General features: G+C 36.6%; 2 protein-coding genes across 4 annotated transcripts in view; one reads left to right on the top strand and one right to left on the bottom strand.

The window, feature by feature from the left end:
* Positions 1-10,517, top strand: part of LOC106164417 (uncharacterized) — a 104,467-nt gene extending 93,950 nt beyond the window's left edge. The window contains exons 156-177 of one of the 2 annotated variants that reach the window (XM_087002878.1): positions 66-472; positions 809-1,000; positions 1,367-1,544; positions 1,813-1,913; positions 2,178-2,357; positions 2,652-2,742; positions 2,968-3,123; positions 3,414-3,557; positions 3,777-4,112; positions 4,438-4,569; positions 4,956-5,105; positions 5,523-5,677; positions 6,073-6,283; positions 6,436-6,585; positions 6,896-7,042; positions 7,346-7,465; positions 7,916-7,994; positions 8,316-8,398; positions 8,791-8,887; positions 9,368-9,434; positions 9,924-9,965; positions 10,135-10,517. In XM_087002878.1, coding sequence (XP_086859004.1) covers positions 66-472; positions 809-1,000; positions 1,367-1,544; positions 1,813-1,913; positions 2,178-2,357; positions 2,652-2,742; positions 2,968-3,123; positions 3,414-3,557; positions 3,777-4,112; positions 4,438-4,569; positions 4,956-5,105; positions 5,523-5,677; positions 6,073-6,283; positions 6,436-6,585; positions 6,896-7,042; positions 7,346-7,465; positions 7,916-7,994; positions 8,316-8,398; positions 8,791-8,887; positions 9,368-9,434; positions 9,924-9,965; positions 10,135-10,179 — 3,263 coding nt within the window. In that variant the 3' untranslated portion in view covers positions 10,180-10,517. Of the gene's footprint in view, positions 1-65; positions 473-808; positions 1,001-1,366; positions 1,545-1,812; positions 1,914-2,177; positions 2,358-2,651; positions 2,743-2,967; positions 3,124-3,413; positions 3,558-3,776; positions 4,113-4,437; positions 4,570-4,955; positions 5,106-5,522; positions 5,678-6,072; positions 6,284-6,435; positions 6,586-6,895; positions 7,043-7,345; positions 7,466-7,915; positions 7,995-8,315; positions 8,399-8,790; positions 8,888-9,221; positions 9,301-9,367; positions 9,435-9,923; positions 9,966-10,134 lie in introns of both variants that reach the window. The other variant, XM_087002877.1, reaches the window with a different exon arrangement.
* Positions 10,518-11,771: 1,254 nt separating this feature from the next.
* Positions 11,772-14,254, bottom strand: LOC106164430 (FMRFamide receptor). Of its 2 annotated transcripts, XM_087002879.1 has the most exons (2): positions 13,446-14,254; positions 11,772-12,717 (listed from the first exon to the last, which is right to left on the bottom strand). In XM_087002879.1, exons 1-2 carry the CDS (start codon positions 13,968-13,970, stop codon positions 12,646-12,648), a joined length of 597 nt encoding a protein of 198 aa, XP_086859005.1. In that variant the 5' UTR covers positions 13,971-14,254; the 3' UTR covers positions 11,772-12,645. The 2 variants fall into 2 exon arrangements, with proteins under 2 accessions (XP_086859005.1, XP_013397779.2); XM_013542325.2 differs by having other exon boundaries at positions 11,772-14,251.
* Between the last annotated feature and the right edge of the window lie 932 nt (positions 14,255-15,186).

Genomic DNA, 15,186 nt, shown 5'->3' with positions numbered 1-15,186 from the left:
AAATTTTCGAAAAGAGTTCTATTGTGATTTGTATTTCAAATGTTCTTTTCTTTGTATCATTCTAGTCAAGCCAACATGTACCTTCAATTCTGGCGACATGTGCGGATGGACAGCCCAGACTAAGAACCAGTTCTCATGGACTCCAGCTCAGGGCAGCACACGCACATCCGTGGACTACAGACCTAGTAGGGATGCCAACAATGATGACTGGTACCTATTTGCCGACTCATCTAATGGTGGTTTCAGGGATGAGGCAGATTTGATAAGTACCACCATTTCAAAGACTGGTCCTCAGTGCGTTATGAAATTGTCATATCACATGGCTGGACGTCGTATTGGATCTCTGCATGTGCTGAAGAGCAGCTTTGGAGAGCAGAGACAGCTGTGGTCAGTGAGTGGTAACCAAGGCAACAGATGGAGAGAGGTCACCATTCCCATTGGACCTGGAACTGATTTCACACTAACCATACAGGTAAAATGAAGATTTATGTGTAAATTTAAATTGAAGATTTTGACAAACTGGAAATAATGTGTACATTTGAGGATTCATATAAAATGGAGATTAATGCTTAAGGTTAAGACAGTTTCAGCTGAAAAACACCTCCTATCATCCATTCTTTTCCTGGCATGTTTGTTATTTATCATTTTCACAATTGAGTTGTTAGACATTTATATTTGATCTAGAATTTTCTATTTCATTTTATTTATTTATTTATTTTTTTCAAGCATATTCACAAGTTGTAAAACGAGTAATCAATTTACTTAAAGAGATTAAAATCAAGTACAGTACAATACAAATGTATTCTAGGCAAAGAGAGGTAGAACCTTCGTAGGAGATGTGACCATAGATAACATCAGGTTTGAGAACTGTGCACCTCCTGTGGTCCCCCTCCAGGGTTGTACCACCAACCAATTCACTTGTACGAACACCGGCTACTGCATTGACAATGGACTTCTCTGTGATGGCCAGGATGACTGTGGTGACGGTTCTGATGAAGATGTGAGTTTTATGTGATTCCTGCACTTTGTTTCAAAAATTGATCCTATTCATAAAATTGCCTTTTTTAAGCTGTAATTGGTTCCAGATTTCATCAACAATATGATAAACTATAAATCAGCTGACAATTATACTTTCAGAAAAAAACAAGATATCGTTTAACAAAACTAAGATTTCTAAGTTTGATTAGTGAGAACCATTTAAATGCCCTACATTTTTGTCCAGATTTATTTTATTAAAATATAGGCAATTAACTGCCTTTGTCATCTTTTTCTTTTTAACAAATTCTTGAAGGAGTTAAGATGATGTGATTGAGATTGATGATGAACAGAATTATCCAACATTGAATCCTTATAAACTTTGTTCCAGTATACCACTTCCACAGCCACAGTGTGCCAGAGCTATACCAAGTGTGACTTTGAGAACAACCTGTGTGACTTGCTGCACAATGAACTAGACGACACATTTGACTGGTCTCTGAAACAAGGCAGTACTTCCACCGTGGGCACAGGACCCGCAGTAGACCACACCAAACAGACCAATCTAGGTAGGCTGCAATTAGAGATTTGCATTTTATTTATTCCATTCTGCAATTCACCATTTTTCCCTTTTTTTTAAATTTGTGACTATAGTGGCACTGAACACTCATGACATTTTATATAAGAAATAAGACAGCAAGTTCATATGAGGTGTTTTTTATTTCTGACATATTTGTAAAGTGTGGTGTAATATTTTTGAATCATTACAAACTATATTTTTGTGGGAGTATACTTGTGTTTCAATTTCTTGACATAGATATTTATTGTACAATTCAGGATATTATGCATACACTGAGAGCTCCTTCCCAAGACAGCCTGGAGATATTGCTAGACTAGGAACCAAAGTTATTCAAGGCAGTGCATCTCAAGGCTGCAAGGTATCATCTTTTTTTTTATGTGAAAATTTTTGTGAAAATACAATTTACATTTAAAGCAGTTAGATGCTTGGAAAATTGCATCAATTAATATTTGATTTTTTTACATACAGGGGGCAAAAATGATTTTTTTATTTTAATTTTTATATAATTTTTTGTTTGCTTTTTTAAGAAATGAGGCCTGTTTTGATGAACTGCTTGTATGTACATTTCTTTATTCACAATACTTCAACCAAATTCTGTTCTGATAAATTACCATAATTTTAGGTACGCTTCTGGTATCACATGCTGGGAGATCATGTTGGCTCACTGGCCATACTGAAGCGTCTCCACTATGGTTCAGACGGTGTCCGCGTCCTGAAGAACATCACAGGTGAACAGGGTAATAACTGGATCCGAGATGAGGTGGACCTCAGCAGCCCCAGCAGTAATTTCCAGGACTTTGAGGTAATGGCTGTCATATTAAATAGCTTGGTCTTACATTATATCCATAAAATGTACGTCTCTCACCATTTGAAAAAACATTCCAATTTATTGTAAGACAGTTATGTTTTTACCTGACAATCAGGTATATAGGTAGTATAATTAATCTTCTACCATATTGCAAACCTAGGCCTTGTACACCACAGATTCTGCAAAGTCTGGGCCTTAAGCTTTTTTATGTCCATGTTTAATGCCAACCTCATCATACTAAGTAACAGATTATGTTTATTACTTATTATGATTATTTTTTCTACATAGCTTGTATTTGAAGCCATGGTGGGAACTGGTTACAGAGGAGACATAGCTCTAGATGACATCACATTCACTCCTTTCTGTAAATTCACTAATGGTAAGCAAATATTAAACATGATATTATAAACAGTCATTTTTTTCCCTTCAAACATTTTTTATGTTAAATTAAGTGAGTATAAGTATATATATATATAATCTAACAAATGCATTTTGTTTTCCAAAACATTTTTTTTGACACCTTTATGTAATTCAATATGTTTTCAAGTCTGCTTGACTTAAAAATCTATAGATCAGTTTGCCTTATATAAATGACACATTTCAGCATACCTGCCTGGAGCGCCCACCCCGTCCACTACCACTCCCTCTGGACAATGTCCAGTGGGCCAGCTGACCTGTGCCAATAGCCGCTGCTATGCCAGGGACCAGAGGTGTAACTTCATTGACGACTGTGGAGACAACACTGATGAAAAGGATTGTGGTATGTCCATGATTCCTCATCTTCGTCACTTGTCTATGATTACAGAATCTCTGTTGAATTTGCTTCAAGTCAGGATATTTTAAGAACTAAGTGGATATCATAATCATTTTCAATGAAAGTTTAATTAAGAAGGTTTTATGAACCATTTTTAGTTTAAATTTGTAATTTTATCTGCAGCTGTTAATTACTAATATATGGACTTTTTATTCTCTATGTTATTTAAACATTGCTTCCCATGAGGATACTTTCCAAAACCAATTAGCAAATCAGTTCTTACTGTCCCCTTCTAGGTGAAGACTGTGACTTTGAGTCTGGATTCTGTGGCTGGAGTAACTCTGACCGTGACTCACTAGACTGGACACGACAGAATGGCACCACACAGAGCAGAGATACTGGACCAGGCAATGACCACACACCATCAGCCAATGGTCAAGGTAAGTTAATACACATGTTTTATATAGTATTCAATGTCTTTCATCCTTCTAGTACTTCAGTATATGCATTGAACTTTTTAAGTTAAAAGTATTCTGTGCTCCTTTGCACAATATGCTGACACATAATTTTTACTTTCTGGTGCATGGTACTATAATACACAGAATGCACTTTAGACTGCCTTTTAAGCAGGTATATACTTTCTGATCCTTTTACAACAGGTAACTACATCTACATTGAGGCCAGCTCGGGCAGTACAGGCGACAAGGCGCACCTTCACAGCAGCCTGTTCCCAAGCACCACCAGCTCTTGTCGGTTCACATTCTGGTACCACATGTTTGGCACCCACATCGGCACCCTGGCCGTGTACATCAAGACCAGCTCTGGATACAACCAGGTGTGGAGCATGTCTGGCTCTCAGGGAGACCAGTGGATACAGGCAGATGTTCCCATAGGCCAGCAGTACAACCTGGAGGTGGTGCTGGAGGGAGTCCGAGGCAATGGATGGGCTGGAGATATTGCTGTGGATGATATAAAATACGTGCAGTGTGACTCAAGTGAGAATGAATGCTTTGTTTTCTTACTACATTGGCGTGTATGTTATATTTATCCTCTGTTTGGCTGAAATCAAGCTCCGAGTTGCTTGCACAATATATCTGTACTTCATACTGCAAAAAAATGGATGTGTTTTTAAGTAACTTAACTGCAATAAAAAAATGAAAAATGAAAAAATGAAAAATGACTGTTACAATTTATTCAGACAGTATGTTTCTTTTTGCCAAGCCACGGTATTATTTTTTAACCTCAAATTTTGAGTGGATACTCTCTGAAAATTATGTGACACAATATATTCAATGAAGAGGTTTAATTTCATATTTTCAGATAATGGTGTTGTGAACTGTGATGAGAGTCAGTTCCGATGTGCAGATGGCACGCAGTGTGTACCCAGGCAGTTTGTGTGTGATAAACAATACAACTGCAATGACCAGTCTGATGAATCCCTTGCTTTTTGCTGTAAGTATTATCTTGTTGTATTTCAAATTGGTTGTCATTCATTGCTTCGTTGTTTTGTTTATACTTTGCTGTGTGCTCTGAATCATCTTTGTTTACATTGCATAGTTTTCCATTAAGACACATCTTTTCATCATTCACATTTTAAATATTATGGCAGCATTGACATGAGTACATATCCTTTGTGAATATTTTCTTAGTAGCTTAACCATAATATATTCGTGTATGAATACAAATGAACAGTTTAAAAATCTCTTTTATTCATCTTCCTGCATTTTACATGGGACAGGGATGAGGAAAAGTGTATCACTGCATGCAGTTCCACTAGGACTGACACAGAATGCAAAAGAAAGAGACTACCATAATTATTGCTTTGTATTTTTTTCCAGCGCGCCAACCTGGAGACTGTACATTTGAGAGAGGGCTCCCCACCTGTAGCTGGAGCCAGATGACAGACGATGACTCTGATTGGGTGATTGGTACACAGACCACAGCAGCCGCCTCACCACTGACAATGGACCACACCAGGGGGCAGGGAGGTCAGTACAAAACTATAAATGTTTGCCAGGTCAATATGTTCATAACATGAACATATTTTTTTATGTAGAGAGCCAAAAATAAAAAAAAAATTTGGAAATTCTTTTGATTTCTTGCCAGGCAGAGTTTGTACGAGTAGAGATAGTGACAAGGGACAGGTCCATGAAATTACCAGGCACTGGCTGCAAATGATAAATTTTTAGTACATTTTACTTTAGAAAAGCCAAATTTCATGCTTTTATGTAAGCATTGATTTTGAAATTTAGGCACACTTGTGTTGAGGATTTAAATTTCATTCTAGTGGCATATGTTCATGTCAGTGCATATGAGGACAGAATGATACAAAATCAGAAAATCTCAATGATTATACACTCGGTTGTCTTGGGTTCATTCCTTAATTCTCTGTGAACATACTTCAGGTTCCTTCCTGTTCCTTGACACCACAAGCACAGACCTTGGCGACATCGCTCGTGTGCAGACACCCATGTTCCCACCCAGCTCTGGAATCTGCTACCTCAGGTTCTACTACTACATGAATGGACAATACCTTCAGGGACAGTCTGGGACATTATCTGTAAGGCATCAAGCCTTTAGCAGCAAACTATATAGTAGATTAAGAGTGTTATATCTTCAAGATAAAATGTTCTTAGATATTAAAACATCTGCTGTATAGACCCCCAGAGGCTATATGGAAGATAAGTTTTGCCGAGCATGAATGTGGTTTATTTCCTTTAGATAAAATTTATTAGTTTTATTATATTATTATTATTACTATAATTTGAATCCATTTGATAGCATTTTAAGACCTGTGCAGATTTGTTTTTTCTTTGGTGAAATAAAAAAAAAAGGTTAAGTGTAACAATTTACATTTTTATAAGAAATATATCAAAAATACAATTTTTATCATCAAACTGTAGTTCTTATGTGTGGATTTAAATTTACATGTGATTGAAATGATTCCATATTTAGGTGTACACTGAGGACACCAATGGTCAGCGCCTTCTGATGTGGACAGAGAGTGGCCGGGAGACTGACCAGAGCACAGTTTGGAAGTATGCCAACGTACTCCTGGGCAGTATGGTGAACTACACAGTGGTGTTTGAAGCCATGGATGGCAGTGATGTCAAAACACAGATTGCCATTGATGATGTTTTGTTCACACCGGAATGCTCTACTGGAGGTAGATAGATATACATGAGTTATATATTGATCTCGTATGAATTTCATCTTTAATTAGCCACTTAAAATGTTTATAAAAATGAAATTAAACTCTTGTTTTGTTTGATAATTGATGAGACTATGACACTCACACACTGTACCTTTTGCTTCCAGTATATTCTGCCAATGCAGCAACCTGCTCACCAGCACAATTCATGTGCGTGAACACAAAGACGTGTGTGCCTGCCAACTGGAGATGCGACGGTGAGGCTGATTGTTCAGATGGATCAGATGAAGCTGGATGTGGTATCACCAATACTCCAGGTAAGGAGACACTGCAGTAAAGAGTTGGTGTGGTATAAATTTACTGACCCAAACTTCAAGGGAGCCTTGACATTATCTTGTGATCATGCTGTAAATATTAAGCCGGATTTTAGTGTCTGGGTTAAAGTTGACTAAAAATGTTTTATCTGTTATTTGTCTTTTTTTATTTAGTTTGTTTTAATTTTTCTTTGCAGTATGTAATTGGTAACAAGATCAGTGTTTTTTGGTGACACATAATTATCATTCAGTATGTGCATTTATTGCTTTATTGTTGTCAGGCTTATACATGGTCACTAATTAATCATTTTAGCTTCAAAGCCCACCCTAGGCCCGACTTTGCCTCCTAACACCTGTGGGTTTGGTAATATCACCTGTCATGATGGTACCTGTCTGCCTGCTAACCTGCAGTGTGATGGCGTTAATGACTGCCAGTCTGGGGAAGACGAGGGAGCATGTAGTGAGTATCTGTGACCCAAAAAAAGGGTGGGGGGGGCAGGAATAATTTAAGGAAAAGGGAACAAATTAAAAGTTTTAAAGAAGTTATGTAGCTCCTGAAAAGCAGTAGCAAGCATCTGGTTTCTGTGAATAATTAAGAGATTGATTTTGAGCAGGACATTGATCAGGTGTACCAAACAAAATCCATTTAATTGCTTATTAATAAAACTAATAACTGTGAACATATTTGTACGCTACAGTATGAGGAGTTAACAATTTGAAAATTGATTAAAATTCTACTTTCATTTTTTTTCCTCTTTTTTAGACATGAAATGTCACCAGGGCTCCCGTTATTGTAAGAAGACAGGACAGTGCGTGTCAGTTCAAGCTGTTTGTGATGGATTCAGTGACTGTGGAGATGGTGTGGATGAAGTGCTATGTAAAGGTGTGCCTCTTCATGAATTATAAACTGATGGAAGGTCATCTAACCCAGCATGATACCTGTGAAGACTTTTGATCAAAGTTTCAAAATTATTTTTACTAAGTCACCTAGGGGCTGTTATAATGAATAAAATCAAGGAACCTTAAATTACCTACCTATTTGTTAGTATGGACAAGACTGAAGTTGCAGTGAAAGGCTGACATTTCATAAGCTTGTTTTTGTTGATAAATAAAATAATAGGTCACACTTTTTATGGTATGGGGTTGACAGTGACATTACACAAATAGACTCAGTTACACCCTTCTTTGCAATTTTTGTTGTTGTTTTTTTAATGTATTACCCAAAAGTGTATATTTTTTAACTTATTATTATTCTAATGGCTAGTTTGCTCTCGTTATATTCTGTATCAAGTTTTTTTTATTGAGGGAATAAACTGTTTTCTTCTTTTATCAGCCACTTCCTGCAGTGAGTATGATGGTTTCTGTCTCAATGGAGGGATCTGCTCCAGCCCAGAGAGTGGCATTACCTGCAAGTAAGTATGGTCTTATAATCTCCCATGATTACCTCTTCAAGGCAATCCTATTACTTGGTTATCAGTATGTGTGTGTTTGTGAACACATGCTTCTATTTATCTGCACCTGTATCGAGTATAAGTGTGTGTATACATGCAAGTTTGTGGGTGTTCAAACCCTTTCCAGTACAAAAAGACATTGTTATCTGTCCCTGTTGTGTATTTTACAACTTATGCACATGTATGCAGACAAGTATGTGTTCAACTTATTAATTTTCTGTAAATGTCAAAACTGATGTTAAATTTGAATACTTAGCATTGTCGGTATTGTGTGTATTCCAGCTGTACTGGCCTGTCATCTGGCTGGAGATGTGAAGCTCTGACAGCAACCCCACAATCTCCTGCAGCTCAGACTGGAGTCACTAGTAAGTTATGGTCATTAATCTGACAACTGTGGCATCTGTCAAGTTTTTTTTTTCATATTTATTGAATGTTGTGTTTAACAATTGATTCACACCCACCACTGCTTTGAGTTGATCGTTACAAGAAGATAAGAGAAGCTGTTTGTTTCAAGAACAGATTCATCAATTTATGTACCTGTAAATAGTCATTTTCTTGTTTCAATACTCTAAAGATAATTCATTTTTTGATACTTGAGTCTTCATAATGAAAAAAATCCAGGCTTAATTATTGCCACTTATGGCTCATTACAAAGTTTTATATTATGCCAGAAATTTGTTTTTTATGTGTTATATTAGCTGTTAATACAAGTTCATTAACTAAATAATATGATTAATATTTTGTGATGTATTTTTAGCTGGAGGTTGGGTCGGCATCAGTCTTGCTCTGGTGGTGATACTTGTAATGGGTCTGCTGGCTTTTATCTATGTTTTCCTGCGGAGGAAGAATAGTCTGTAAGTAGATAGAAAAGTTGACCTCGACCTGTTCTCTATATGGTCTCTATAGAATGGCGACTTTTTTAAAGAGATTTATCAAATATTAAGGGATGAAAGTCTTCTAGATTCAACTGGAAAGTCGGATACTCGGGTTTGAATTTTGTTAAGCAGAACATGAAATATGGCAATATCTTTTATTTTCTTAAAATAATTGTTCAAAAATAATTCAGTCAGACCTGAATGGGGATTACAAGATCATTCTCTGCATTCTCTCTTTTGCAGCTTAACACAAGTGACTTTAAGGGAAACCCCGTTTTAAAAAAGGGACATTCATATTATTTTATTGTTTCAGTCCAATAAAAACTAAGAACCTCTATGGTACCCAGGGCATTGAAAACCCAGTGTTTGATACCTATACTGGCTCAAGTGACGTAAGCATATATAGTTTCTAGTCAACCTTAACTCAAACCTTTTTTTTTTCTTTCTCTGCCTTCGTAGGCCTCCTTCCAGAAAAGCTCGTTCAATTGGCATAGAAAATCCCTCATATGACATGCCAATGACGGATGTAAGTCTTACAGCTTGAAGCAGCCTGTGCTTTTTGGTAGCTTTAAGTAATTAGTTCAGAATATATAAGGATTACATCTTATTAATCTGAGGTTAAGGTTCTCTTAACCTGATGCTTAAATCCTGCTGTTTCCCTCTATGGATGATGGATATTTTTGCGCATCGTTTATGACTAATATTAGTAAGTGATTTAGCAACAAATACACAACTTTTTTTCCAAATTATCAAAATTTTAAAATAATTTCACTTCATTTACTTGTTGAAAATTTGAAATTTAAAATCATGCATTGAGTCTTATAATGACACATGAACTGGCATATACATCGAGACACCGTTTTGAAAGAATAACAGAGAAGTTGACAATGGAAAATTGTTAAAGTGCAATCAACTTTGCATTTTGGATTAAACATTCAACCTTAATGCCTGTAAAAATGCTTTTAACTTCGATAAGTTGATCTTCAAGTTTATAAAAAAATTTGTGTTATTTCAGTTTGCAATGAACGAGTTACAAGACATGAACGGAACTGGCCAGGTCAGCTAACAAAAGTTACCTTATTTTTATTGTTGAAAAAATATCTAAATTGTTCCCAAGAGTTGTTTTGTATTAAGTAAAAATTTTAAGGATAAATAACTGCATCCATTAATTTGTTGTTGATGTTATTGGAATGATGCTTAGAGATGTTTAAACTTGTTTTTTACAGGGATCATTTGTAAATCCTATTTATGGAGATGTGAGTGAATCATAACAGGGACTTAACTGAACTCCCACTGCCAATTATCATACAACGACCAAACCTTAAAGAACATCTACCGACATTTAACGACTATGCAATTGACAGACAAAATCATAGAAAGAGGGAAATGACACTTTGGTTTATTTTTTTTCCTAAACAAACTTTACATAAAATGTGAAATGCAATGTTGTTAATTTGGCTGATTTTTTATTCATGACTTCGACAATATTATTATCAGTTTAAACTTACGCAATTTCCACAGTTTTTAAAAAACCCTTCAAGTATTGGTTTTTACATACCAGTATTTTACTTTTATTAATTTAAGTCCAATAAATCATATATGCAAACAGCGTTGTTGTTTCTCTTTATTTCATAGAGGTAAAATTCTGTCAACAGATGGGACACCGTTGGGAAGACGGTACATAATCAAAGGTGTCGATTTGCATGCACTACAGTTCACAATAATCCGATTTCGCTGTGACTCGCGTTTCTTTTCGACATAGATAGAGCTTTGATCAGGGAGTTTCTTTAAATTTTGGCAAAGTTAACGATACGATTAAAAAGCATTTTAGTCTCTGCTGTTTTAACGGCGGCTTCGAAGTTCGTAGATGTGTGTAAAGATGTCTTCATACATGTAGCAAAGAATCTTGACAGACTACATTTAATCAATTTTATTGACAACACAAAGACAAAATATTCTCTGCCTCCTTTTCACTATGATATACAACCAAAATGGAAGGAAAAAAGAAAAAAAGGGTCAATTTTTTTAAAACCCGTGAATTGATGCATCTGCCTAATATGGCATTTAAAGTTTTGTGAAAAAAAGTCTTGCAGCAAAAAGACCATAGAGCGAAGAGTACTCCGTTTTCTTGATTCCAAATGATATATAATACTGATAATATTAATAGTTAAGAAAAAAAACATTACAAATCTGCAGGCGCAACGTTTAAACAAGATGATAACATCACTGGATGTTTTAAATGCATAGATCTAGTGAGCTACAGATTTAAGATATCGACTGCAGGTTAACATAAGCTGGAAAGCTTTTAAACGATCCATCTATGAAACTGCGACTTCCTTATCCACTTAATAATGCTAAAACATGGCCATGTTTTTTTTTTTTTTTCATAATAAACTGCAGATTGCTGTTACAGTATATTGTGCCTTAACATAAATTGCCTTCTTTTTGGCACGATTACCTTCTATCTGGATATTAATATCGATTTGTTTACCGAGGGTTGGATATCAAATAAATGATTCAGAATGTGTTACATTTAGTCTTTTTCTAGAATAACTAGTACATTGACAATAGAAAAAAGGTGTTGCGCGTTAATAAAACAAAAGCTCATTTCCAAATATCTCATGAACAAATCTTTTGCATGAATTACCAAAATATGCAAAAACAAAACTAACAAATTGGTAATCATACACCTCAAAACCAGCCAATTAACTACCTTTGCGCAAAAAGTCACTATCTTTTTTACTTCTTTGCGTTGGGTCCAGTATTTAAAGCTATTCTCAAACACTCAAATCAGAAAAACAAATTACGAACTTAACAAAATTCAACTGTTCTTAAACTCTAGCACCCCCCCCCCCCCCCCCCCCCCCCCCCGACAAAAAAGTGGTAGAATGTTGTCAGGAAGGTCTAACAGAAAATCAAATAATGTCTCAACTCCAAATATCGTTAACTCAATCGAACAAAAAACTGGGCAAACTTACAATATTTGCCCATGGGTGCAAAATCAGCATTAATACAGCTGTTAAATCGAAAACTGTAACCTACTGAAGCGCTGTACAATCACCAAGTACAGGAATAATGCAAAAATATTGAAAATAAGTCAGTCTTGTCTAGATATTTTTTCTATGCAATAAATAACGTGTACTCAATTAAAATGGCAAAAGTAGCCCGCATAAAACTTCTTTTGTATTTTTTAAGTGAAACAATAAGTGCTCTTGATTTTCTAATAAGATATAAACAAAATTTATCGTAAACCATCCGACCCGAGGTGCAAAGACCCCCTGCCTACCCAAACAGGACCTAAGAAGTGCTGGAAAGTTTAAATCTTGTTTACGATGTTAAAAAATACAATCAAAATTCAATAATAAAAGCCCTTACCTAAATCCCATTTCTTAGTGCAAATCACTTAAACACCGTTGCATTCGTAATAAAGATGTAAGTGAAAATATAATAGTTGAGTCTAACATAAAAGAGGTATTTATCCCAAAGACCATGATATCTATCGCTGCTCACCGAATACAATATTTGCCGGAACACACTGTTAAATACAACTTAAAATACATTCTATCTTTAGGATTTTCCTTTTGCCTCTTTATGGAATGAGTCAATTTTTTGTGTCTGTATGTATACTTTCAGCCCATTATACGGCATTTGGTTCTTCCGGGCTGGGCTTTTCGTCCACTGTTTCATTAGTAGCTGTCTCTGATACCGAAGCCTTCGATGAGCTCTGCAGATCGGTATTAGCGGTTGGGGGAACGACTGTGGGAGTTTTTTCCACAAAACAGCGTGCTGGTAGGCATGTCTTGAACAAACTGAGAAGCGTCCCCATGAAGCGTTTGTTGGTAAAGGAGTACAAGAAAAAATTCAAAGAGAGATTAAGGGTAATTGTCAAATCGGCAAAGAGACTGTACCTATGCAAGTCCAAATTCGTAAGCAGCGCAGCCTCATCATAGGAGTTAAACAAAAATATACACCTATAGAGCAATTTCCAAACTTGAGAAAATACAAACATGATATTGACAGCAATGATCATGAGAGTAATGCGATTTTGCTCTTTTTCTCTAGCATCCATTCCTGCCGAATTTTGAATGGCCATTTTGCGAGCATTTGCGGTGCTGGCTTTCAGAGCGATGATAAGTCGAATGCTGAAAAATATACTGAAAATCCAGGGCAGAAGGACGTTCACTAAGGATCGGACGTTTGTGAAGATTGCATTGTATTCCATGCTAAAGACAAACTCATCAGGGACTACTATAAGCTCTGTTACTTCGACACCGTCAACAACTCTGGTCTCATAAAAGGTTGAAAATGTGAAGAAGGTCGGTATATTAAAGAGTATGTTGTAAAGGACGATGCCAACGATCGCCCACTGGGCCCGACGCTCTGTACACAATTCACTCGCTTTCATTGGGAACACAACGGCAATAAATCTGAAAACGCTCACAGTGACAATGATCCAGTTGGAAGAGTGTGAAAACATTATACTCACATCTTCACATATAAAAGCGAATACTTGCCAAGCGCTGTTGAGACTTCTTACCTGAACAGGGAGATAATCTTTCTCGCTCAGTGAGTAAAATCGAATATCCCAAACAGCATCTAATAGCAGTTTTAGTGAATCTGTCACAGCAAGGCCCAGAAGGAGTATATGTGTGGCGTTCTTCATGTCTTTTCGGGAAAATATTATGATGTTTAAGGTATTTAACATCAGGCCCATGAAAGCAATCGCGGGCGTGACAACCCCCAAAATATAAAAGTGCGCCCTGACAAAGTCCCATGCCTCTGAAGTGAAGTTGGAAGTGTCATAGGGGTCGTAATAGTTGTACGAGGGATAATCACCTCCGCTGCCACCATCTACCGCACTGGAATTCATGGTCGTAAGTGGTGGTTCAGTCACATTTGCTGTGATATTGGTGTCATTATATGCATGGGTCTCCGAACTGGTGTTGAGAACTGGTGATGAAATCGCTGAAATCGTAGTGGCATTGGGCTCTTCTGTAGTTTGACAAACGCATAGGATAGTCAAGGTAAGCACAAGCCACCATCTCCCAGATTTGTGCGCCATTGCCCAACAGCTGCACGTAGGCGATTTGCTAAATGGGCAGTTTGAGATAAGAACTCGCGGCTTATATACATGCACATCTCATCTAAACCGAACCACCCACTGCTGCTGCATGTCTTAACACAGGATACGCTGAACTCTGTTTGCTTCCTTTTTAGGGCGTGTCACCAGCATGACACGAACTGTTTCGTGGTGGACAATAGGACGTCCTACGAAGTTGCGCTGTGTTTAAGTAATCTTCACTGTGTGGTGTCTAGCAAATCTGATGTGCCTAAAGAGACTTCAAAATGTCAAACAGGAAGCATGTTACATGTGTTATGTATTCTTTATGCATGGACTTCAGCTTTGGCTTCTGTTCACCTGTGTTACCCAGAGAGTTTCCCTTTTAAACTTCTATCGAACTTTGAAAAAAGGAACTTGCTTGCATGTCTTTTTAGGTTTATTCGGGTACACATAAACAGGTAAACGTACATTTACATTGGACTTTCCCTCATTTTCAATTTTTCGACGATGTTTCTTACTTTCGCAAAAGAATGCTTCAGAGTGTGAATATTACTGTTAGATGCAACGTGGCTTTTATATCGTCTTTATCATCATGAATCACCGAGCTATTCCATACGAACCAACCGCAGTACATTTGATGTCAAGAGTAATCCCGTACTATGAGCGTTACACTATTGTATAGCAAATAATGAATTTTCCTAGAAATTCCGACGATTTTCCCTTAATAACTATGGCATGTTCTCTCCAAACCGCCTTGAAAATTATTAACTAGGAACCATTTTTGAGATCAAAGTTTGTAATCATTAAGTCCGTCTTGCAATTAAGATTAAAGATGATCTATTATTGGCTCGGATTAAAACTTTAAACTCGGAAAACGGATTTATAGATCGCAACTATGTAGAATATACTTGGGTGTTTATGGAAAAGTTGATAAAACGTCCATTAATTGTTCTATATGACGGTGTATTGCGCATTTTATGCCTTTTTACATGTGCATACACTGGGAGGTAGTGAATTCAGTGTACCCAGACAATTTCGGTTCCATTACCAAAACAGCTCTGCTACTCCAGTGGTGCCGAAAAGTAAAAGCTATGAAGGAATATTATAATCGGCATTTTTTTCTTTATATTACATAAAGAACAAGATTCAATATCTCACCCGTATCACCAGTTTAAATTTGCCTACAAACAGTACATACAAACCCATACTCTGACAG

The sequence above is a fragment of the Lingula anatina genome, chromosome 1, assembly GCF_051362555.1.
Source record: "Lingula anatina isolate TDL-2025a chromosome 1, LinAna3.0, whole genome shotgun sequence".
NCBI lineage: Eukaryota > Metazoa > Brachiopoda > Lingulata > Lingulida > Lingulidae > Lingula > Lingula anatina.
The sequence above is the reverse complement of the archived record's forward strand: the minus strand, read 5'-3'. Positions and strand labels throughout refer to the sequence as shown.